The sequence below is a fragment of the Tachypleus tridentatus genome, chromosome 6, assembly GCF_004210375.1.
Source record: "Tachypleus tridentatus isolate NWPU-2018 chromosome 6, ASM421037v1, whole genome shotgun sequence".
Classification (NCBI taxonomy): domain Eukaryota; kingdom Metazoa; phylum Arthropoda; class Merostomata; order Xiphosura; family Limulidae; genus Tachypleus; species Tachypleus tridentatus.
This window is the reverse complement of record NC_134830.1, coordinates 52,947,871-52,971,613: the sequence shown is the minus strand read 5'-3', so window position 1 is coordinate 52,971,613 and position 23,743 is coordinate 52,947,871. Positions and strand designations below refer to the sequence as shown.

At 36.5% G+C, this 23,743-nt stretch overlaps 2 protein-coding genes across 5 annotated transcripts in view; one reads left to right on the top strand and one right to left on the bottom strand.

Annotated features, from left to right (window-relative positions):
• Nucleotides 1-1,746: 1,746 nt before the first annotated feature.
• Nucleotides 1,747-17,731, bottom strand: LOC143252517 (uncharacterized). Its single transcript, XM_076504770.1, has 4 exons — nucleotides 17,528-17,731; nucleotides 8,258-8,896; nucleotides 6,362-6,583; nucleotides 1,747-3,149 (listed from the first exon to the last, which is right to left on the bottom strand). Exons 2-4 carry the CDS (start codon nucleotides 8,873-8,875, stop codon nucleotides 2,028-2,030), a joined length of 1,962 nt encoding a protein of 653 aa, XP_076360885.1. The 5' UTR covers nucleotides 8,876-8,896; nucleotides 17,528-17,731; the 3' UTR covers nucleotides 1,747-2,027.
• A 4,585-nt stretch (nucleotides 17,732-22,316) lies between these two features.
• Nucleotides 22,317-23,743, top strand: part of LOC143252516 (synaptosomal-associated protein 47-like) — a 30,887-nt gene continuing 29,460 nt past the window's right edge. For all 4 annotated transcript variants that reach the window (XR_013029031.1, XM_076504768.1, XM_076504769.1 and 1 more), the window contains exon 1: nucleotides 22,317-23,572. Coding sequence is in view for 3 of the 4 variants with exons in the window: in XM_076504768.1 (XP_076360883.1) it covers nucleotides 22,763-23,572 (810 nt within the window). In the remaining variant the exon portion in view is untranslated. The remainder of the gene's footprint in view (nucleotides 23,573-23,743) is intronic.

Below are 23,743 nucleotides of genomic sequence, written 5' to 3'. Positions count from 1 at the left end.
AAGCAGTCACTCCAGCCTGGAAATACTGTCTGTTATTTGCTGAACATCTTTAAAACCATCCTTCCATTCGTATTTATACAGATGGTTCAAAATCAGGTGACTGTGTGGGCTCTGCCATATTATGTTGTGGTTGAGTGTTTGCATGCAGAATTCTCTCTACAGCTTCTGTGTTCACTGCTGAATTGTATGCCATTTCTCTTGCCCTGGATCACATAGAAGCTAAGCAGTACTCAAACTGCACTATTTATACTGGCTCGCTTAGTTCTCTACTAGCCCTGGAATCGCTTTACGTTATTCACACCCAGTTCTCGCCGATATTCAAAACCGACTGGCCCATTTTTCTTCAACATCTACTTCAATCCATTTTTCTGGATACCATGCTGCATTGGTATTTGTGGGAACGAGCTTGGTTCTGTGCCATTTGGCAGTCGACTCTGAGTAAGCAACGTAAAAACAAACTTTTCCAAATAAAACCCTATATTTGGCTTTGGCCGTCTTGCTTCCATAAGGATCGGAAAGAGGAAGCTGTTCTAGACTATGCATTGGTCACAGTTTTTAACTTATTGTTTTCTTTTATCTGGGACTGATGCACCAATGTGTTGTCTGTGTAACACTCAGGTCACAATAAATGTCACATTTTACTGTCTTGCCGTCGTTATGACTCTCAACGACAGCACTATTTTAAACATGTTCTGTTCCAAGGTTTATCCATGACGTTAGACAATGTTATTCATGATGGTAACACTGTCCACCTTGGAAATGTTTTTAGTTTTTTAAAAGCCATTAATCTTGTTAATGCTATTTAAGTTTTTAATCAATACATTAGACCTTTTTTAATGTGATTCCCTTTTAAGAATCAAAGCCATCTAGTTCGATTTGAAATTAGAAAATGGCCATAACGTCAAATAACTCAACCAGGACTGGAAAGGCCAACTTCAGGTGACTAACGCTGCTGTTTGAACTATTCATTTGAACTACCCTTTAGTCATTTTTTTTTTTTTTTTTTTTTTTACAATTTATAGCTAGAAGTGATGCTTAACACTCCTACGAAAAGTTGGGCCTAATAGGCCCCAGAGCAACTTGAAAGGTTATTACTATTAGGCTAATAAATTTGTATTTAAATGAAATTGCCATTTCATTTGATTTCATTTCATTAAATTGCCATTTCATTTGATTTCATTTCATTAAATGAAATGGCGATTTCATTTAAATACAAAACCATCAAAAGAAATAGTTACAGTAACAGAAAGTGGCTATTAGTCTAACTTTTAGATTTAGTAACAAAAAATGGCTATCAGTCTAACGTTAAATTGCAGTAACAGAAAGTGGATATCAGTCTAACGTTAAATTGCATCAACAGAAACTGGTTATGAATCTAACGTTAAGTCAGGTTTCATACCAGAAATTTCTGAAGAATATGGCAGACGTCAAAAATTATAATTAAAAAATGGCTTTATTTAGGCCCGGCATGGCCAAGCGCGTAAGACGCGCGACTCGTAATCCGAGGGTCGCGGGTTCGCGCCCGCGTCGCGCTAAACATGCTCGCCCTCCCAGCCGTGGGGGCGTTATAATGTGACGGTCAATCCCACTTTTCGTTGGTAAAAGAGTAGCCCAAGAGTTGGCGGTGGGTGGTGATGACTAGCTGCCTTCCCTCTAGTCTTACACTGCTAAATTAGGGACGGCTAGCACAGATAGCCCTCGAGTAGCTTTGTGCGAAATTCCAAAACAAACAAAAACAAGGCTTTATTTACACGTTTATTTAGTGTTTAACGTTTCATCCACTTTCAAATATTGGAGCTGTCTTTAATCATTAGGTTTAATATATAACACTTTTAGTGAGTTAAAAACGCGTTAGTCTTAAAAAAGTCTAGTATTTAACAGTTAGAAGTGAACTTTTTTATTGAAAAATAGAACAAAGTAATTTCACATTGATTCTGCTGTAAGCTTTTTAAACATATCACAATTTTTACTATTAGAAGGTTTCTGAAATTTCTTGATTTACAAGAATAACAACTGGCTTATTTGTCCTAAAATATTTGAACACAGTGATTTTTGAAGTCGGTTACTACAATATCATAGTTATTTAAGATTGCTATTCCGGATATCCAACTAAACTGTCCGCTGTGACATCCTTTACTGCCAAACGAACGAATAAATCGTCCATCTGGTCGACAGATTTGAACACGTCCGTTTCCGCTATCACCAACAAAGATGAACCCTTTGCTATCTACTGCTACACATTCTGGACGGATGAACTGTCCACGTTGAGTACCTTTCTGACCAAATGTAAACAGCAAGTCTCCGTTGGACGAAAAAACGTGAATTCTATGATTTCCGAAATCTGAAACGACCACTCTTTGGCCATCAGGAGTAACAGCAATCCCTGTGGGTTCGTGGAACATGCTACGCTGTCGAACACTCCCACCTTCAGTTAGAGATTTGACACCCATCTCACATACAAAAGCGCCCTCTTTATCGAAAACTTGAATCCTGTCATTGCAAGTATCACACACATAGATTTTTCCATTATGGTCAACAGAGATAGATTCTGGGCTCCTGAAGTGTCCAGGTGACCTACCTTTCATGCCAATCTGTTTCTGGAACCTCCCATCTTTATTAAAGACGTGGATGCAATGCTTCCACTTATCTGTGACCAGAATTGTTTGCTCTGTCTGTGATAAAGCAATGCCGAATGGGCAAAGAAACTCACCAGGTTTTTGGCCCCTGGTGCCAAAAAAACGAAGATACTTTCCGCTATTAATATCAAATACAAGAACACGATGGTTGTCCATGCTAACAACGAATAATTCATTTGACCAGGGAGACGCAGCAATACCAGATGGTCTCTGAAGGTGACTGGTGCCGATTCGCATTTTGGGAACAAAGGATTTTGACCTGTAAAGACGAGAATGTGCTTCAGCCCAATCTTTTATTTTGGGATTTTCTTCGTTCTTTGCTATTCCACCAGAGGGACATGAATGTGGTATGCTGACATTGGATTCACTTTCTTCTCCTTCTTCGTAAGATTCTTTCCTTACGGTAACCAAATTAAACGACTGAGGATCAAATGACATCCTTGTCTGGCAACTAGAAGACACATCTGTTATTAAATCCGAAGATTCGCGGTGTAGACCTAGAAAAATACTCACCTGTAAAATAAAAATAACTATATTAATGCATAATATCAAAGGACACGATACACCATAGGCTTAGGTTAATCATAAAGAAACTGCCAACTAACGTAATGCAAGCCTCCAAAAACAATTTAATTTAATCGTCAAGTTACAAAACTATTCAAAATATTATTACCAGTATAAAAGACATTTGGTTTTTCTGGCTTACATATATGATTTTGAAATCATAAAGAACATTATGTGTTGTGTTAATGCTTTTCAATCTCTTAGTTGAACACTTTATCTGTAACTGATTCTATAGAGAAATTGGTTCAATTTTTACATATATTTCTCTATTTTTCTCTACAATTCCAAGTGAAAAACTAACAAATTTAAAGCTACAAGTCTGCATCAATTTCATTTTACTAAAGATGCTGTGATTTTCATGTCTAGTTTGTTTTACATCATAGAATATTGTTCCAACATCTAATACTATTCTGACACTGTATACATGACATTGTTCTGAAATAATTTGTTGTTTAGAAATCATATTATATTCTTCTGACGTTGTCTATGTAGCATAGTTCTGAAAACATGACATTGTTCTGACATCGCATAATACAATTTCGACACTGTTCTCAGATCTTCTAGAATTGTCTGACATCATATAATCAGGTGGTCATTCAGATGTAATGAAATTCACGCATGACAAATCGTGTAACAGTAATAAAATAAAGTTATATACATGACACTACTCATGAAATAGCACCTTTTATATTTACCTAGCTACATCTTTTACCTCATTTTGCTGAGATAGGTAATTTGATATTTGGCCACTGTATTCAAACCCCTCGTCAACTATTATTGCATACATATTTGAATATGTCATGAAGTCTTGTTTCAAGATTTCTCTTCTGTTGAGAATTATTTCGAACATTCAAAACTGTGGATTTGGCAGTGTTGTAAATGATATATCGGTGTTATATATGTATATATATTTTCAGTAGTAAAAAGCCAAAATATTAAAATATAATTACAATATACATAAAACTGTATTAATGCTACATGTTTACACATACTTAAACGACCTTTCATAATCATCTTATTTCCATTAGCACAATACTCTTGAATAAAACGTAAAGTTCGTCATTTTGTTTCTACTGACTCCCATTGACTTGACACTGCTGTCAGAATGGTCATTCTTTAACCATTTGCGCGGGTTCGCATCCCCGTCGCACCAAACATGCCCGCCCTTTCAGCCGTGGGGGCATTATAATGTGACGGTCAATCTCACTATTCGTTGGTAAAAGAATAGCCCAAGAGTTGGCGGTGGGTGATGATGACTAGCTACCTTCCCTCTAGTCTTACACTGCTAAATTAGGGACGGATAGCACAGATAGCACTCGGGTAGCTTTGTGCGACATTCCAAAACAAACAAACAAACTTTAACCATTTGATACGTACATTTGGGAACAAACATTTTTGATTCACGAATCACGAACGTAAGGTTCGTTTAATCATAAGTTTCCAGTAACTAATTTCTATTCATGTCATCTGTGGTTAATAAGAGCAATGCATCTAAAATTTCATGTTCTCATTAATTATTTCTGTGCTTTATACACCCAACAAAATCACAACAGTGGTGAAAATTAATGTCTAGAAATAAGAGTCTAACTTTAAATATGAAGGAATTGTTTTATAATATAATTTAAAATACCCAATGGTTTGGTCATATTAACCTTGATTCGTCTGGCATGGTCCGGTGGTTAGGGCACTCGACTCGTAATCTGTGGGCCACGGGTTCGAATCCCCATCACACTAAATATGCTCTCCCTTTCAGCCGTAAGGACGTTATAACATGATGGTCAATCTTACTATTTCTTGGTAAAAGAGTAGCCCAAAAGTTGACGATGGATGATGGTAACTAACTGCATTATCTCTAGTCTTACACTGCTAAATTAAGAACGGCTAGCGCGTAGCTTTGCACGAAATTCAAAACAAACAAATTAATCTTGATTCTTCGTTAAAATGCATAGGTCATAAAGAAAGTCAACATTCAGAAAATATAAAACACACAAATGTTAATTACTAAAATTCTGACGTTAAATAAACAAACTTTTGTAATATATTTTATTTTTCGATTTCGGAAGCCACTCATTTGAACTTAAGGCACGTGACAATTTTGCCTAGCAACAGTGCACAGAACCCTCGTTACCTGTTACTGTTACGAACATTTTTAACAACTTTTAATTATAATTGAAACTTACATATTTAATTACTACTTTTATTTATAAGCCTAATGCCACCTATTGGTTAAGTTTGAAACATACTACTTTCTTTAAACGTTATATATATATATTATTCTAGTTCTAAAACAATAATGATTAGCGAGTAGTTACGTGTATGTTTCTTTACATCTTTGATACAGTGATCATTTTGAAAGTTCCTTGTTTAATAATTCTTGTAGCATCAAACTTTCAGTTCCATCAGACTTTACAACCACCAGAGGGAAGCCGTAACGACCCGAAACGTTAAAACATCTATTCGTCATTTACCACTTTGCATGGTTATAAGTTTCTAACATTTTTGGTTACCATAGGTTTCGTCAGTGAACTCGCTTTAGGTAATGGTTGTTTCGTGTTTTAAACGAACCCAGGCTTAATTAAAGTTAGATTTCCAACACAGTATAATAAACTATACCACCACCTACTGGACCTGTAGCAAATACGTAATTAACATCATAACATTATACTATGTTGCTTAAACACCACAACAAACAATATTTACAAAATACTTAAACCTATTGCGTTATCTGCCCTGCACGGCCAGGTAGTTAGGACGCTTGACTCGTAATCTGAGAGTCGCGGGTTCGAATCCCTGTCACACCAAACATGCTCGCCCTTTCAGCCGTCGGAGCTATATAATTTGACGGTCAATACCCCCTATTTGTGGGTAAAAAGTGTAAACCAAGAGTTGGCGATGGATGGTGATGACTGGCTGTCTTACCTCTAGTCTTATGGCGCTAAATTAGGGACGCTATCGTAAATAGATCTCGTATAGCTTTGCGCAAAATTCAAAACAAACAAACGCTTGCGTTACCTACACATTATAATACCAAACAATACCACATACGAGTTAACTTTATACCACACTGAAGAAAGAGGTCAACTCAGAACGAGACAATGCTGCAAAATACATCACAAGAAACTGAAAGCAAAAAAGAACTTCAAACTCAACAGTCGCTGTACCTTTTCTGATGACGTACTTGCTTCGTCAAACTTTTTATTAACGATCTCTTGAATATTTTGAGCAGTGTTATCGAGTTTTTTCACTGACTCTCTCCACCTAGTATCTTCATTAATCATAACCTGGTCGACATTTCTCAGTAAACGTGTTTCGATATCAAGGATTTTCTTAATGCGCTTGTCTGCAGCCTCGTGAATTTCTTCCTTCAATTTCAGTAAAGATTCCTGTTACAAAATATAAATACAACATAAATCAAAATGTCATTCTTTGTAAAATAAACAAGGCACCTAAAGCCAGTTCGTTCGAACTCCAGTCTCAGCAGTAGAAGCGGCTGAGAACGGTAAACAATTCTATATGAAAGTGATGGCCGTTAACTGCAGTTTAGCCCTAACCTAACAGCTGGATAGACTGGAACAAGTGGAGTAAAGCGTCTTATTCAAGAAGACAAAAGCATAACGCAGGCTAACCTCGAACTTACCTCCATCCGACTGTCACTTGTCTTGGTTCTAGAGTTATAACTCAATAGTCGGGATAACAGGTTTTGGTTCTAAGGCTACAGATGTCAGGTTTTTGCTTTATTTCTAATGCCAAGACTGACTAGTGGGATGACAGGTCTTGGTTCTAAGACTAACTAGTAGAATAAGTCTTGGTTCTAAGACTAACTAGTAGAATAAGTCTTGGTTCTAAAGTGACTAGTAGGAATTACAGGTCTTGGTTCTACGATTAGAACTTACTAGTAGACATGACAGGTCTTGTACTTATGAGCACAGGCCCAGATTCTCGGGAAAATAGTTCATGCTTTCAATATCTGAGGTAGGTCAAAGGAAAGACAAGCTTTATTTCAAAGGCTGCAACTGATAAGTAAAATATAATAAATCTTGGTTCCGGATAATGAGAGATAAATATGTTTTTCTAAAGCTATAGGTAATAGAAAAGGTTGAGTTATGGGGCCAGAATCAAACACCAGTTATGTAGGAGGCGATATAAATCTTGATTATAATGCTTGGACTGGACAAGTTTTTGATTAGGTTTGCAAAAAAAAAAAAAAAAAAAGAGAGAGAGAGATTATTTTATAGTTTCGATTGAATATTTGGGAATAAACATATTGAACAGAGTTATAACTGAATCTCGTGGAAGATCAAAGCAGACAATAATTATTAATTCCTTGTTCTACAAATACCGCATCCGCATCCGCGCAATTTAAAAACGAATTCCTGGAATGTTTGTATCTCAAGCATGCGCTTGAAATTAACACCTAATGGATCCAAATAACACAATTTATTTAAATTATTGTTGATCTTTAATTAATTAATTTACCTTTAATTAATAACAAAAACCACATGTACAATGACTTCACAAAGTACATTTGAAGAATATTATATCACTGCCTGTTTGTTTTTCAAATCAAACCATTTAATTGAATAATGTATTTTAATTACCTTCAATTTTGTTTTCATACCATGATTTTTCTTTTCTGCAAATTACCTGAAAAAAAAAAAGCGAAACGTTTAAACCCAAACTGTTAATTCCAGTTGTTACTACAACATAAGTAGTTATTTCGGTAATCACCCCCTTCCCCCACAATTGAATGAGCTATAGCCTTAAGGGCTTATAACTAAACTTATGGGCTATAAATCCAATGTGTAACCTTGAGCTTAACAGCAGCCAACCCCCCCCCCCAGTGGTACAGCAGCATCCGGCCGGGTCTCGTTACCCGTGGTGTGCAGAGCATAAATAACCCATTACAAAGCATAATTACAAAGAAACAATACTCCCATAGTCGTATAAGCACGATCTTAATAAAAACTGTAATATTAGAACGGGTTCTGCAATTACAATAATGCAATTATTTCGAACAATATTAGCCACAAGACTCCTTAAAGATAACTTCAATATACCTGGAAAGACTTCTCTCGCTGTTGAAGCCTATCTGTCACCTCTTGCAGCTGTTCAGAAATTTGGCCTAACTGTTTCTTTAAATCATCCACGTGGCGATCTAGACACAGCGAACAAAAGGCATTGCTACAATGCTCACAGACACTGACGTCACAAATGGTCTGACAAAATGCACATCGAACAAACTCATCAAAGGCTGCGTAGTCTGAGTCGAGTAGATCCAGGATTGACTGAAGATAAATGTTACCAGGAAGTGTAGAAACTCCTTCCTTTGGAAATGTGATTTCTGATCGACATTGAGCACAGCGTAACCTGGCAGCCTCGCCAGATCCCACAATACAATTCTGGATACAGAGAAGACAGAAAGTATGTTGACAAGGCAGCATCTTGGGGATAGACAGTCGGTCAAGGCAGATGGAACACCTGACCAATTCTTTTAGGTTTTCTGTTCCCTTGCGACTTAAAGTCCGCAAGAGTTTCTTCTTGGAAGCTGCATCGTCCTCTCCACTAGGCGTCTTATGTGATGCTGGCAAAGATGGTGAACATTTTTCCACCTCTTCCTCACTGACTTGTGGGTCAATGGTTTCGACCGGATGATTAGTATGGCCTTCTGCCGACATTCTTGTCAATTATATCTGAAACTGTGACAGTACTGATTTAAATATACATTAATTAATACACACTATAGTAAGATTATTCGTGACAGAACAATAATAAAAAAGTGGTTTGCATAATACGAATTCACGACAAGATAACACGATTAGAGTTTTTCATAAAATAACAATAATCACTTAGAATAATTATGTATGTTTTTTTATTAATGGAGGGATAGTCCCATTTTGTTACATTCACAAGCCAATAAAATATAGTGCAAGAACTCCGTATATAAGTGGGCCCGGCATGGCCAAGCGTGTTAAGGCGTGCGACTTGTAATCTGCATCTCTGTCGCGCCAAACATGCTCGTCCTTTCAGCCGTGGGGGCGTTATAATGTGACGGTCAATCCACTATTCGTTGGTAAAAGAGTCGCCCAAGAGTTGGTGGTGGGTGGTAATAACTAGCTGCCTTCCCTCTAGTCTTACACTGCTAAATTAGGGGCGGCTAGCACAGATAGCCCTCGAGTAGCTTTGTGCGAAATTCCAAAACAAACAAACTCTTGAAGGAGTTCAGGAGGATTAATTCGTGAGTGAGTTCGTAGGGGTCAAAAAGGTTGAGCAATCTTCGCTCTCTACTGTTAGTTAAAATTAAAGACTACATATCCTAGATAACCCCTTATTTGTCTTTGCCCAGGAATTATAAATATCAAAACTGAAACAAACAATACTCAAGAAATCCACCAGCGCTGTTACAATTACAACAATATTAAAAACGAGATACAATACATGTGAAGGAAAATTTTGCATGACCTGATGTAGTAGTCTTTATTATAATAATAAGTTGGTGTTTTTGTAAAGCTGATGTAGCTATAATTAAAAAAAAAATACTTTGTAACGGAGTAACTTTAATAACAAACTAATATTCACATTTACTTTGTGCAACGTTTGATTTTATGATGATTATTTAAAGGTGATTTAGTCTTAGTCAAAGTGACCCCTGAACTAACTTTTCTCGGTGGACTCACCAGATAGCCTAATGTGGCTTTGCTGTAAGAAACACACACACACTTACACAACTAATTTTTCACAGCTTTTTATTTATAGGGAAAAGAGAAGTCCAGTATTAGGGATGTACACAAGTTACTTATATATGGTTTGTTTGTTTTTGAATTTCGCGCAAAGCTACTCGAAGGCTATCTGCGCTAGCCGTCCCTAACTTAGCAGTGTAAGACTAGAGGGAAGGCAGCTAGTCATCACCACCCACCGCCAACTCTTGGACTACTCTTTTACCAACGAATAGTGGGATTGACCGTCACATTATAACGCCCCCACGGCTGGGAGGGCGAGCATGTTTGGCGCGACTCGGGCGCGAACCCGCGACCCTCAGATTACGAAGCGTACGCCTTAACGCGCTAGGCCATACCGGACCCCTCCTTCAAGAACCAACTGTCATAAACACCTTTACGATCCTTACGAACCAAATGCCATCTCCAGTACATCTACACTCAGATACGATTCTACGATGTATAAAAGCACCACTGGCATAAATAAACAAGCAGTATGACTAACTGTCACATTATAACACGCTCATAACTGAAAGAGCGAGCATGAAGGGTGATGGGTTTCGATCCCGCGATCTCCAGCTTACGCCAGGTTGTCCATGTCTCAGATGCGATGGGCATTGTACAAATATCTCGTAGTGCAACTCTGTTGTTAATAATAAACCATTATTAGTTGGATAACAGTAAAAAAGTTAATAAATGGAATTCGTAATTTAAGAATTCCACTTCTTTCATTTCAAACTTTAAATGGTTTGTCCAGCACAAATAGCCCATTGTGTAGTTTTGTGTTTGACTACAAACAAACAAAAATTCGTACACAAACCACATTCACCAAAAAATCCACGATTCAAGTAATTTTGTCTTGATATTTGTAATAAAATACACACAGTTCAAAGACGATAGTTTATCTTATTCTTTATCGGTTTATCCATATTATTTTAACTTACCAACAACTAAGTTTGAGACTTCTAATTATCTATTTAAGTCTCGTTTGATGAAACTGAAAAAAATTCTAAAGATTTTTAATCAAATATTTTCTTGATGCCTTTCATTATACACAAGTTTCTTACGCTAAATATATAGCAATATGTAAATCCTTAGTTAAACTGTTCTTTGCTTTTTCTCAGTCCGACATAAAACAGTAAAATATGTTGGTTTTGGTTTGTTTTGAATTTCGCGCAAAGTTACTCGAGGGCTATCTGTGCTAGGCGTCCCTAATTTAGCAGTGTAAGACTAGAGGGAAGGCAGCTAGTCATCACCACCCACCGACAACTTTTGGGCTACTCTTGTACCAATGAATAGTGGGATTAACCGTAACATTATGATGCCCTCTCGGCTGAAAGGTGTGACGGGAATTCGAACCCGCGACTCTCAGATTGCGAGTCAAGTGCCTTAACCACCTGGCTATGCCGGACATAAAATGTGTTGTAATATTGGTAATGCCTAAGTGGTGATACTATATGAAATATATATATCGCGTTACAATAAACCTCACATTTGTTTGTATTATGAATAATGTCAAAATGTCAACATTTTGTATATATACATATATATATGCATGCACAAGCTAAAATACCCGTCAGCTGCCTGCAGGGGAATGTCTATACTTAATTAAAACAGTGTGAGTTTAACAACAAGCATACATTTCAAAGTGATAACCTAAACTTAAACTTTATCACAAAATTTTGAAATTATTACAAAGCTTTTTCATAAACAACATTTGCTGTTTACTTTCCATCCGCCCCCTAGTGGCATAACGGTATGTATGCGGACTCACACTACTAAAAACCGAGTTTCGATACCTGTGGTGGGCAGAGCACAGATAGTCCACTGTGAAGCTTTGTGCTCAATTAAAAATAATCAATTAACTTTCCATCTACCAAGGAATAAAAATGTTGAGGTGACCCCACCTTGAACATCATACATCTCATTAACCATGAGGAAAGCATGGTTGTTTGAGAAAGAATCCAGGAACTTTCATATAAAAAACAATCATTACAACGAACCTTGATATTGGTTTGTTTTGTGTGTAATAATTAAAGTGGTGTAATTGTAACAAATGATAATCTATGAATACAAAGATCAAAAACAAAAGTCAGCCTGAAAAAAGAGAGAGAGAGAGAAACCAGTTACGTGTACACAAGTTACTCCATAACATCCGTTCAAACGTTGCATACCTCAAACACTTTGAGAACAAAACAGATGTTCATATTATTTCATAAAAAAATACACTGGACCAGAGTAGTATGTAACAATACTGTGTACCTGCTACTCCTTCAATTAAGATACAAGTTTTGTAGTTCTTTTAAAGAACTCTTAGTTACAACGCGTAGATACAAATAACATTTTAACTTTTCCCGTCTTGAAAAGTATGGGTTCGCTAATTAGCAGTTAACTGATTTTCTGCAGGAAAAAATAGCACGTGACGCCAAGAAATAAAAAGTTATATTTCTTGCTGGCGAATCAAATGAGAGTGAAGAGCAAGTGTGTCCCTACCGCTCGACGCTCAGTGGACACACACCTTGAATGTGAGGTATTTTAGTGTCTAAAGTTTGCCTTGTTTATGTATTTTGCATTTAAAGCTATGTTTACCCTTGTAAAACATAGTTTTAGAATGTTTACAGGTTTTTCATGTACATTGGGTTTTGAAATATTGTGAGAGTAATTTATACCTCTTACTGAACACTTGCCCTTCTTGTGTAATTGTTTTGTTACTGAACTATATTTTGCTTGTGGAAATGTAAAACTACTGATTAACTGGCTGTAGAATGGGATTGCATTTTTACTCCATATTCTGATAATCTTCTAACCTTCAAGTAGTGGGTCTAACTAAGTGCTCTGTGGGAAAGACTGTTTGGCCGGGAATATAATATTTAGAGTAGAAAGAATTTTAGTTCCATGACCAAGGATACAAGTATTGCAGAATACTACATTCTCTTTGAGATGGTTTAATAATTAGACTTTCTGAATGCTCAAAAAGGTATTATGTTTGTCACAGGTAAAGATGGTGCTCTCTAAACGGAATCGAGTGTTCAACCTAGAGGGAGATATGAACCTGGTGCCTGGACAAGGTCTGCAGAAAAGGTCGTCTCCAGGTGCTGTCCTTTCCTGAATCTCAGACTTGCGCTAGTTACGCAAGTTTCCCTTGAGACCATTACACTGTAATTAAGAATTAAGGAAAGACAGCAAGGAATACTGGGTGCATGAGGCATTCAGAAAACCTTTTCAACCTTTTGAAGGCATAGACAGCATAAAAATCCACATCACTGAATAGGCAGTTTTTACAGGAATTCATGGCACTCAGCAACTAAAGAAACATGACCCCAATTCGGGTGGATACGTTCCACAAGCATAAGTTGTTCCACCAACAGATGAGACGATGACCATTGGTGAAGATAATGTTGACAACCAATGAAGTTGTGTTAATCCTCACTGCAACGAGAGGCAATTATCAATAGCCACAAGTCAGAGGATGGTTACCATTGGATGGCAAAAGACACTGAGATGATACCAATAGGTGGGACAGCTACGTCCATTAATTAGTGAGATCACCAATGTGACCAACCCTGCCAACGAGTACTGCAGTTATTTCTATTGATCAGCAGACAGCATCAATATGCAACAAGTTGCTAGCACGTGGTACAGCTACTCCTGATGAGTGAAGAGGAAAGTCAAGTTGAAAAGAAGGCGAAGAGTTTCTATGAGTAGGGAGGTGGCAAACTACTAGAGTCGAGAATCAAAAGAAAGGTGCAGTTAAATCAACAGGTGATTGGCGGGCAAAGTGGAAACCTTTGTAATACAAAAATGTACCCATCCATTCCGAGACCAAAAATATCTAATACCAATCCCACATTACTCAATTTTTGATTTTCTCAAGTGGTAAGTAATCAATTAGTCGAAATTACAAGCTACCAGATGAGACTGTATCTTAGGCTCCCCAGTGGCTCAGTGGTAAGTCTGTGGACTTACAACTCTATAAATAGAGTTTCGATACCCGTGATAGGCAGAGCACAAATAGCTCACTGTATAGCTTTGTGCTTAACTCCAAACAACAACGGTGATTTAATCGAAAGGTTGAAAAGGTGTTGCGACCCTTCCTTTCTGAGCTATCAAAGTGATGATTAAATTGTGTGGTTTCCACTCAGTTACAGTACCTAGGACAATCGTTTGGTAGTGCCACCAATAAATGAAAATGTTTAGACATTCTTGCTTCCCGAACCCCCATTTTACAATGTACAATATCAAGTATTCATTACAAGGTACAATTTCCAATCATGTATTATAGTAGGGTAGTGGTTAGTCAAAAGACTGATGACTGAAAGGGTATCTCAGGACGACTGGTATAAGTATTAACACTTTTACATTTTTACTTCAAGTGGGTTTCTCGTCATCACGATGACTGAAAGGGTAGTCAGTCCATGGTCATCAGACAGAACATGACCAAACGGGGCGGCATAAATTGTAACAATGTTGTGAGGCCACAAAATCGTTTTCACATAACGTACTCAACCTCTATATAATCAATGCGTTCACAATAAATTATTTAAAAACTGAAAATAGCTTTATATGACCAGACGGGGCGGCATGAATTGTAACGATTTTGTAAGGCCACAAAATCGTTTTCACATAACGTACTCAACTTCTCTGTAATCAATGCGTTCACACTATATTATTTAAAAACTGAAAATAGCTCTGTGGGCATGTAATTGTAACGAGGTACTTCAGAAAATATTCTTTGTTTTATTTAATGTTTCATAAAAAAACTAGTCGATGGCTATCTGCTTTAACATTTAATAATTTTGAAGAGATAAAATGGAGCATAGGTTCGCAAACCTTCTGAATACAAGAATTCCACATCTATAGCAATCTACAGGTACAAAGTACCTTAACTGGATCGTAGGCTCGGTATGGTCAAGCGTGTTAAGGCGTTCGACTCGTAATCCGAGGGGCGCGGGTTCGAATCTCGGTCGCGCCAAACATGCTCGCCTACCCAGCCGTGGGGACATTATAAAGTGACGGTCAATCCCACTATTCGTTGATAAAAGAGTAGCCCAAGAGTTGGCGGTGGGTGCTGCATTCCCTCTAGTCTTACACTGCTAAATGAGCGAGGCTAGCGCAGATAGCTCTTGGGTAGCTTTGCGCGAAATTAAAAAAAAATTTAACTGGATCGTACATTTGATACACCTCCTGCGCAGTTAGCCAACATTACCCACTGTCCGAACATGTAGAACGCATTTTCTTTTTTGTTGTTTCAGTAGTGTGGAGCGCAAACTGTGGAATCTCGGGTCTAAGCCCTGCTTGTTAACCACCGGACCATGAATAACAGAATTAAAAATGCACTAAAATGTTTGATATTCAAAACCTAAAACACATTTCGTCTCAGTATACTATTTACTACACTAAATTCAAGGGTTCGATTCCTTTGGATACAGCAGGTATGCAGATGTGGGCTTGCTATAAAAACACACTATATAATATTTCAAAAGAATAACGCTATTACTTTTTGCCCTGGCGGCTCAAAGCTAAGTCTGAAGATGCATAACCCTATAAATGCGGTTTCGATAACTGCAAGTGTGTTTTCCTTACAGCAAAGCCACATCGGGCTATCTGCTGAGTCAACCGAGGGGAATCGATAAATGTGATGGGTACATCACCGTTAATCACTGCGTGAGTCCAGCATGGCCAGGTGGTTAAGACACTTGACTCTTAATCTGAGGGTCGTGTGTTCAAATTCCCGTCACACCAAACATGCTCGCCCTTTCACTCGTGAGGGCATTATAATTATACGGTTAATCCCACTATTCGTTGGTACAAGAGTAGCCCAAGAGCTGGCAGTGGGTGATGATGACTAACTGCCTTTCCTCTAGTCACACACTGCTAAATTAGGGACGGCTGGTGCAGATAGCCCTCACGCAGCTTTAAGCGAAATTCGGAAAACAAAAACAATTCATTACGTGACTGTGTTTAATAGCAAATAAACAAGAACAGCATTTTATACATTATAATCTACATTAGCAAATACACGTGATTCTTTTTTTTTTTTTTTTGCTTTTCCTTACAATCAATGAAATACTGAATCTTTTGTGTTAATTCCAACTTATATATTACAGCCAAACAGATTAGGTAAGATTCGCAGTTTCATTTGTATTACTGACGTTCAAATCAACAGTGAGGCCTAGAACTTCCTGGATTCGACGCATCACTTCGGCCAGTTTGATGGAATGCCACCCCCTCGAAGTAAAATACACCTATTTTTCAAGTCTTTAACATTTGAAAGTTTTAATATTATTTTCTTTTAGGAGAAAAAATGCTTCTGGAATTTAACTTGAGAAGTTAAAGTTTTGTTAACATTATCATTTAACAACCCGAAACGGTGTTGCTTCCCAGTGACAAGTCTGAAGTCTTATACTTCTGAAAACCTAGCTTCGATACCTGTAGTGAGCGCAGCATAAACAGCCCTTTATGTAGATTTATGCTTAACTACAAACACACTTAACAATGTCAGACGGACTATATTTGCATAAAGCTTTAACCTATAATTGCTTTGATGGTTCGTGAAAAGATGGCCTGATAGTTATCGAATTCGACTCCTAATCTGCGAGTCGCGAGATCGAAACGTGTTGCTGTACATGCTCATACTTTAAACTGTGTGGGAGTTATAATATGGCAGTCAATTATATTGTTCATTAATAGGAGCCACCCAAGAGTTGCACAGGATGTGCGTTAATAAACCAAAAATATGGAATTTAGTGATAAACACATCATTTAAATATGCCCTTAATTTATCAAGTATTTTGTTTTCACACAGTTTCTATCCTACTTATTCTTTTTTTTTTTTAATTTTAACGATTTTACATTTACAGTGTTGAAATTTAAGAATGAGTTTTCATTTAATGACATTTAGTATTCTACAGGGTGTTCGGAAAGTCACTGTGCACTTATCTATTTATTAACAGACAACACTGCACAGTAACTTTCCGAACATTGTATAATGAAAGCATGTTATGTTTGATTTCAAACAATTTACGAACAATATTTCCGTAAATTACCGTAGGTTTTATACATCGAAATCACGGGGTACAAAAACTCGAAAACAATTTATTACAGTTGCATTGATTATACATGGGGAATAACTGGGTAGGAAAAATTTGCAAGGGTTTATTAATAATTACTTACTTACATTTAGTTTTGGAATCATTTGACGGAGAAATAAAAATCACTAGTCGACTGGGATACCACAGTTGTAGTTGTGGTCGAGACCTTATTTATATTAGCTCCTTGAATAACATCTGTTACGGCGTGAACTAGCTTAATTTGTTGAACCGTATTATTACAATAATTGAATTGAGCCTTTACTAATAAGAATTATCTTTATAATTTGTATTAACATTAATGTACTTATTCATTTAAACGACAAATTGTTTATATTAATATTGCTTATTTATTTCACATAACAGACCCTGATTGTAATCATGGTAATCAAGAGCATTTAAAAAACTAGTTATGCTAAGAGCGCCTTATAAGAATTTATTTTGTAAATACCGACGTATACATTATGACAGAATACTGGTTTGGTTGACCTACATTAATCTGCATCTTCAATGATTATAAACCTACCTTTCAAGTGCTGAAATGCTCGTCCAACAGTACTTAATCACTATCAAATTTCGTTTTTTAACTTCGTTCATATGTTAAACCGTTGTTGAAAGATACGTCAAGGCTACAGGTAATTACGTTACAAATTCGCCATTAAATTCTTGCCAAATCACTCAGGTTGAAACTTTTGTCATATTCCTACGCCTCTAGGAACTACGCAAACGCAGCCACCTAGCGGATAAGCTCAGAATGTGTCCCATAGCAATTAGCCCTTGTAGACATGTTGGTGAAACGTGGCGTAGATGAATGTCCTTGCCCTGCTTTTATTAACTAATTTTTCTCAGCTGATTTTATCGTAAAAAAATTGCACGGTCATCAACAAAAAATAAAACGGTAATAATAAAGCTTTGCTTTTGTAATTTTTTTTACCCCTGCAAAAGCTTTTGTAAGAGTTTTTTTTTCAAAACTCTTCTATCAAAAAGTTCCTTATGACGCGAAACATTTTTCAGTGGACTTAAATAATTAAATAAAATGATAAAACATTATACAATTCTTTATTGTGTACGACTCACCTTAAATACCATCTGTAAGAGCACACTTATATATTTTATATATTTTAGGAATAAAGACACTTAACAAATATTTGTTTATTCTACAGTATATTATCCCGTTACAAGATAGATGTTGGTGATTCAGTAAAGTTGTATGATCACATAAGCTGCACATGGTTTTGATTTTCAAATCCTTCCTAATTTGTTAGTTTCAGATTTTAAAAGAAAAGTATGTAAAAACAACATTTCAGATTTATCTCTTATCTTTAGCTACAAATTTTGAGGCATGGCAAGGTGGTTGAGGCGCTCGACTCGTAATCTGAGGGTCCCTGTTTCGAATTCCTGTCACACTAAATATACTTGCCATTTTAACCGTGGGGACGGTATAATGTGATGGTCAATCCCCCTATTTATTGGTAAAAGAGTAGTCCAAGAGTTGGCGGTGGGTAGTGATGACTAGCTGCCTTCCCTCCAGTCTTACACTGCTAAATTAAGGACAGCTAGCGCAGATAGCCCTCGTGTAGCTTTGCGCAAAATTTAAAAATAAACAAATTTTGATCTCATTCTTTTAAGTCTTACAAGCCTCCCAGTGGCTCAGCAGTATGTCTGCGGACTTACAACGCTAAAATTCGGGTTTTGATACCCGTAGTGGGCAGAGCACAGATAGCTTATTGTGTAGCTTTGTGCTTAATTCAAAACAACAACAAGTCTCACGGTCAATCCGTTTTGACCACACCCTTTTTTTCACACCTATAGTGATTTTCATGATATTACTATACACACAAAGATGGCAGCACTTAGCTGTTAATGTTTAGGACTAATAATCTTATTCACGTGTCTTTGCTTTGGTGTAAGCGGCTGTAAAATGGGCACCTGGTAATAACTGTGGGCTAACCAGTAATGAACTGTCATCTCTCATGTAGAGAACAAGTAAATTATTTTTGTTCACTTTTGTCACAGAAAACTGAAGTTTCTTATCATTTCTATTTTAAAAACAGAATGGATTTAGTTTAACTATATAAACTAAAATTGACTTTCAAACTAATAACATAACAGCCCCCAGTGACACAACAGTATGTTTGCGGACTCACACCGCTAAAATCGGGTTTCGATACCTGTAATGGGAAGAGCATAGGTAGCCCATTGTATAGCTTCGAGCTCGACCCCAAACAAACAAACAAATGCCATAATTTAGAGTCTGACTTTCTTCTTACTGGTTATAATGTTTGAGCTACCACGATAAAATTAAACCCAAGCTTAATAAACTTGATACAATGGTAGAACACTGAATATGATGTACCTCAACAGATAGTCTAGAATATATCAAGTACGACTAAACCGTAGGTTTGTTTGGTAATTTTTTACAGTGTCATGAGAAAAGTTCTAGGAACGCATGTCTTGATTTTATGATAAAGACGTCAAACTGTCAGTCACATCAAACCACAAATGCAATAGGCCTTCTTGACTAGCTCATTATTGTAATTCGTACTCTCCTACCGCCAAACTCAAAATTTCCGTCAGGGCTTGGGGAGGAATATGGGTCTGCGCACATTGTTTAGTTAGTAGTGTTATAGTACACACACAGTGGTTGCTGAATATATGTCTATTCCCAAAACAAGATGTTGGAATTATTCAAAAACGATGCTATTGCGAAGATATTTGGAATTTGGAAAATTCAATGAATTGAAAGCAATTAGGATAAAAAATAAGGTACTTCGCGTTCATAACAACGATTCTGAAAGTATGGGCGAGTCCTTACTGTCTCAGTTTTTCGGGGTACGTGATGCCAGTAGTAGAGATAGCTCTCAACTCATTATGATGGAAAAGCTGTGGCACTAATTATATCCATAAAATAAACCCAACGGAACCTTCATTCATTTCTTTACAAGTTTAAGTAACTTATCTGGTGAAGAAAAGTTGAATTATTTTCCGATCTGATTATTTCCAGCTGAAGAAGGTCAAGCGCCTCGTTTATCTCTACCCAAGGGAACAGGACTGAAAGTCAAGTGTTAATAAAAACAATAGAAAAACGTTCAATTCATTGGATTACAGGTTGAAAAGGTGTACTGTCAGGTATATTTAAACTTTGAATACAAGGAAAAAAGGAAAGAATGTAGTAGTCTGAGCCAATCAGTTTTGAGACCACATAGTAAGAAAGGCTGGTGACAGAGTGCTTTCACTTATAACCTCGCTGTTGGTTATATAAATAGGTAGAAAAATACAGAAAATATAATGAGACGTAATGAAGATGCTATCAGATATTCGCGCACCTATAAGATATGGATAAGGTAAAAGCATTGAATTATATACGAAAAGTTCATTCATAAAATTAATACAGAATTACAACGTGTTCCCCCTTTTCTCTACATTAGGGATATTTATAATTCTTAGGTATTAACAGCCTATCGAGTAAATGTCGTTATAAACACCACTTCTGCCTCTTTTGTGACACGCAACAGTTCACTGAAGAACTTTTGTAATGATTCGGTGTTTTCTGTGTAGGGCCATCTGACATATCCTTTTGTATCCACAAATAATTTCACTTGTTTGAACAAAGTTACGTCACGTATGTCTTTCTTTTTTATCATTAGTGATTCTGAGGTTAATGTTAACTTCGATCAGAAAAAGCTGTCTACATCGATCAAAAATAAAAATAAATCCACTAATGACTATCAAAAATTAAGTATACTGATCGTATGATCTCACTGTTAACAATATTTTCGCGTATAGATGAATGAGTTGGTGAAATACAACGACATGTTAATGGTATTTGATATTTTATTCGTTTAAGTATTGAATAATGTATACAGCTGTTTAATGAACTTGTTTGTTTTTTTCAGGTTTCGAATGATCAAACTTAACACTGCAAAGGAGGTTGAATTTTCAACCCAGTTTTAGATTCTTCGTTGACTCAAGCAGGCTTTCCTCTAGGATTCGCCTCTACTTTGTACCATTTATCTTCCCATTAGTCCTGACAAGTTTCCTAGTCTCTGCTGATGAGAGGCATCCCCATTATATGGTGATGCTACCACTATGCTTGACAGTTGGAATGATGTTAACTTGGTGATCTGTTGTGTTGGGCTTGTGCCAGACGTAACGCTTTGAATTTAGACTTAAAAAAGTTCACTTTTTGTTTCGTCTGACCACAAAACCTTCTGTCACATGTCTGCAGTATCATTTAATAGCTCTGTCACAAACTGTATATCAAATTTAAGATAATTCTTTTTCAATAATGGTATCTTTCTTGACACTCGCCCATACAGCCAGGTTTATGTACGGACCGGAATATTATCAATGTATGAATACTAACTTACACCTCAAATATGGAAGTTTGCAAATATTCGGCATCCCTAACTAGTTTTCTGCTCGCCTGGCTGCTTAGTTTGGAAGGGCGACCTGATCTGGGAGATGAATGGATGGTATGAATCACATTCCATATCTTAATGATATATCTAACAGTTCTTAAATAGATACTAAGAGATTCTTAAATTTTTATACAACCTTCTCCTGATCGATGCTTCTCTATCACTTTATCTCTGACTTGTTTGAAAAACTCCTTGGTCTTTATGCTTGGTTTGTTGTATCACTGTATTAGTTGTGGCTTGAACAAATGCCTTTACTCTAAAGTCGGCCCAGCATGGGCAGGTGGTTAAGGCACGCGGCTCGTAATCTGAAGGTTCCGGGTTCGAATACCCGTCACACCAAACATGCTCGCCCTTTCAGCTGTGGGGTGTTATAATTTTATGGTCAATCCCACTTTTCTTTGGTAAAAGAGTAGCCCAAGAGTTGACGGTGGGTGGTGATGACTAGCTGCCTTCCGTGTAGTCTTACACTGCAAAATTAGGGACGGCTAGTGCAGATAACCTTCGTGTAGCTTTGCGCGAAATTAAAAAAACAAACAAACTTTTAAGTCAAATTAAACCACTTTGATCACACATTGAGATCATTACACTAATTTTGTGATATTTCAAACTAATCTTTTGCACCTGAACAGAGTTAAAATTGTCATAGTAAAGGGAATGAATACTTATACAATTGAGAATATTCTAATATTATTTGAAAATCTAAATTACTTACATAATATCACTTTTTTTTTTTTTTTTTTAGTTTTCGTAGTTTGGGGTAAGTTGTATGTAGATTTGAAATCTAAAGTTCCATTTGAAAGTTTTGCGAATGCAATCTCCGACAGCAAAAATGTGGTAAATTTCCAGTGGGTGAATACTCTTGCAAGGCACAGTATATATATATATAAAGTAAAAATGTTATGTCAATATTCTAAAGTAAAATCTAATAGAGGACACTGCGTCACTTAATATACTGAAGAAAATACGTTTAAGAGTAGTAATCCATATGTATATGGAATTTTATATGTAAAAGTTGTATTTTTTATGCTGATCGTGATGTCGTGTAATCAACGCTTAAACCTAACCATCATTGATGATTTTTTAAATTTTGTTTCGAAATACGAACCCTGTTAATTTTGCGAAGAAAATGAAAGAACTATATCTGTATTACTGAAGGAGTACTATACAGTATACTGTAACTTTGTCTATTTATATTACTACTATTAATTAGGTATTATCAGTAATCTATGAAACCCAGTAACCAGAGCGTTTTTGAAAAGCATGTTTTACTTTCTTAAGGGTAAATCCTAAATGGTAAATGCAGCATTATAGTAGTACTAGAACAGTAGAAACAGTAAGCAATGGCAACAAGCGGTAATAGGCATGGAATTTCAACTAATGATAGTGTGGATTTAGTGCATCAAACCAAATGTTCGTATTTTCTTCCATCTGTAGGAAGCTGGATTAGTGGTGATATGATCTTAAGTAGAGACAAAATGGTTTTCTCTCCTGACAAGACAAGAAGTGGGACTGAGGATAAATTTCTTCAGCTTTTGTTACAAAACATTACAGAAGTTAAAAGAAGATCTTCAAGTTTAATTTTTCCTGCCATTATTGTTCAAGTTGGTGCAATGGCTCATTGGTTTGCATCGTTTCCAAACAGAGATAAAACATTTAATCTGTTAGAACTATTTTGGAAAGAATATCTTCTGTGTGAAACATTTTATCATAATGTCAAACTTAAGAAATGGAAAAGTGAAAATGAGGATCAAAGTCTTGGACAGGAAATAATGGAAATTATGTATGATTCCCATGCAACTCTTCAAGCTGCAGCTGTAACTCTTCATCAGCAAGCAGATCAGCTCAGCAATGCTATACGAGTGGTTGGTGATATAAATGAGAATTTGTCTGTTTCAGAACGTTTCTTGGGCATGTTATCATCTGTGATGAACATGATCAAGATACCTAGAAGCCATAGTGTACCAGAGATGGCAGATAAAGAGAAAAGTTTCAAATTTTCAGCAAGCTTTTGTATTTCTACTGACAATTTGGGAGAATACCAGAAATTAATTCAAGGGATAATAGATATTAGAAGCAGTGGAATAAGGCTTATTAAAAGTGATGGACAAATCATCCATTATTTAAGAGGGAAATATATTCCTTCCATCAAGGTAGCATTGTTTATTTATTTTGTATTTAAAGCCATACAATCCATGTTTTTGTATAATGCAATTTTTTAAACATGTCAGTAAATACACATACCAAAAGTAACTTTTTTAATGTGTTTTTTATCAATGGAATAAGTATAAATAAAAATATACACCAAATTGTTCAGTTGTGAA

Bases quoted from the DNA above. Each gene is read 5' to 3' on its own strand.
- LOC143252517 (XM_076504770.1), bottom strand. From the start codon at position 8,875: ATGTCGGCAGAAGGCCATACTAATCATCCGGTCGAAACCATTGACCCA. The intron at 6,584-8,257 runs GTATATTGAAGT...ATTTTGTAACAG, and splicing joins AGCGAGAGAAGTCTTTCCAG to GAATCTTTACTGAAATTGAA. The intron at 3,150-6,361 runs GTACAGCGACTG...TTTATTTTACAG, and splicing joins CAAGTACGTCATCAGAAAAG to GTGAGTATTTTTCTAGGTCT.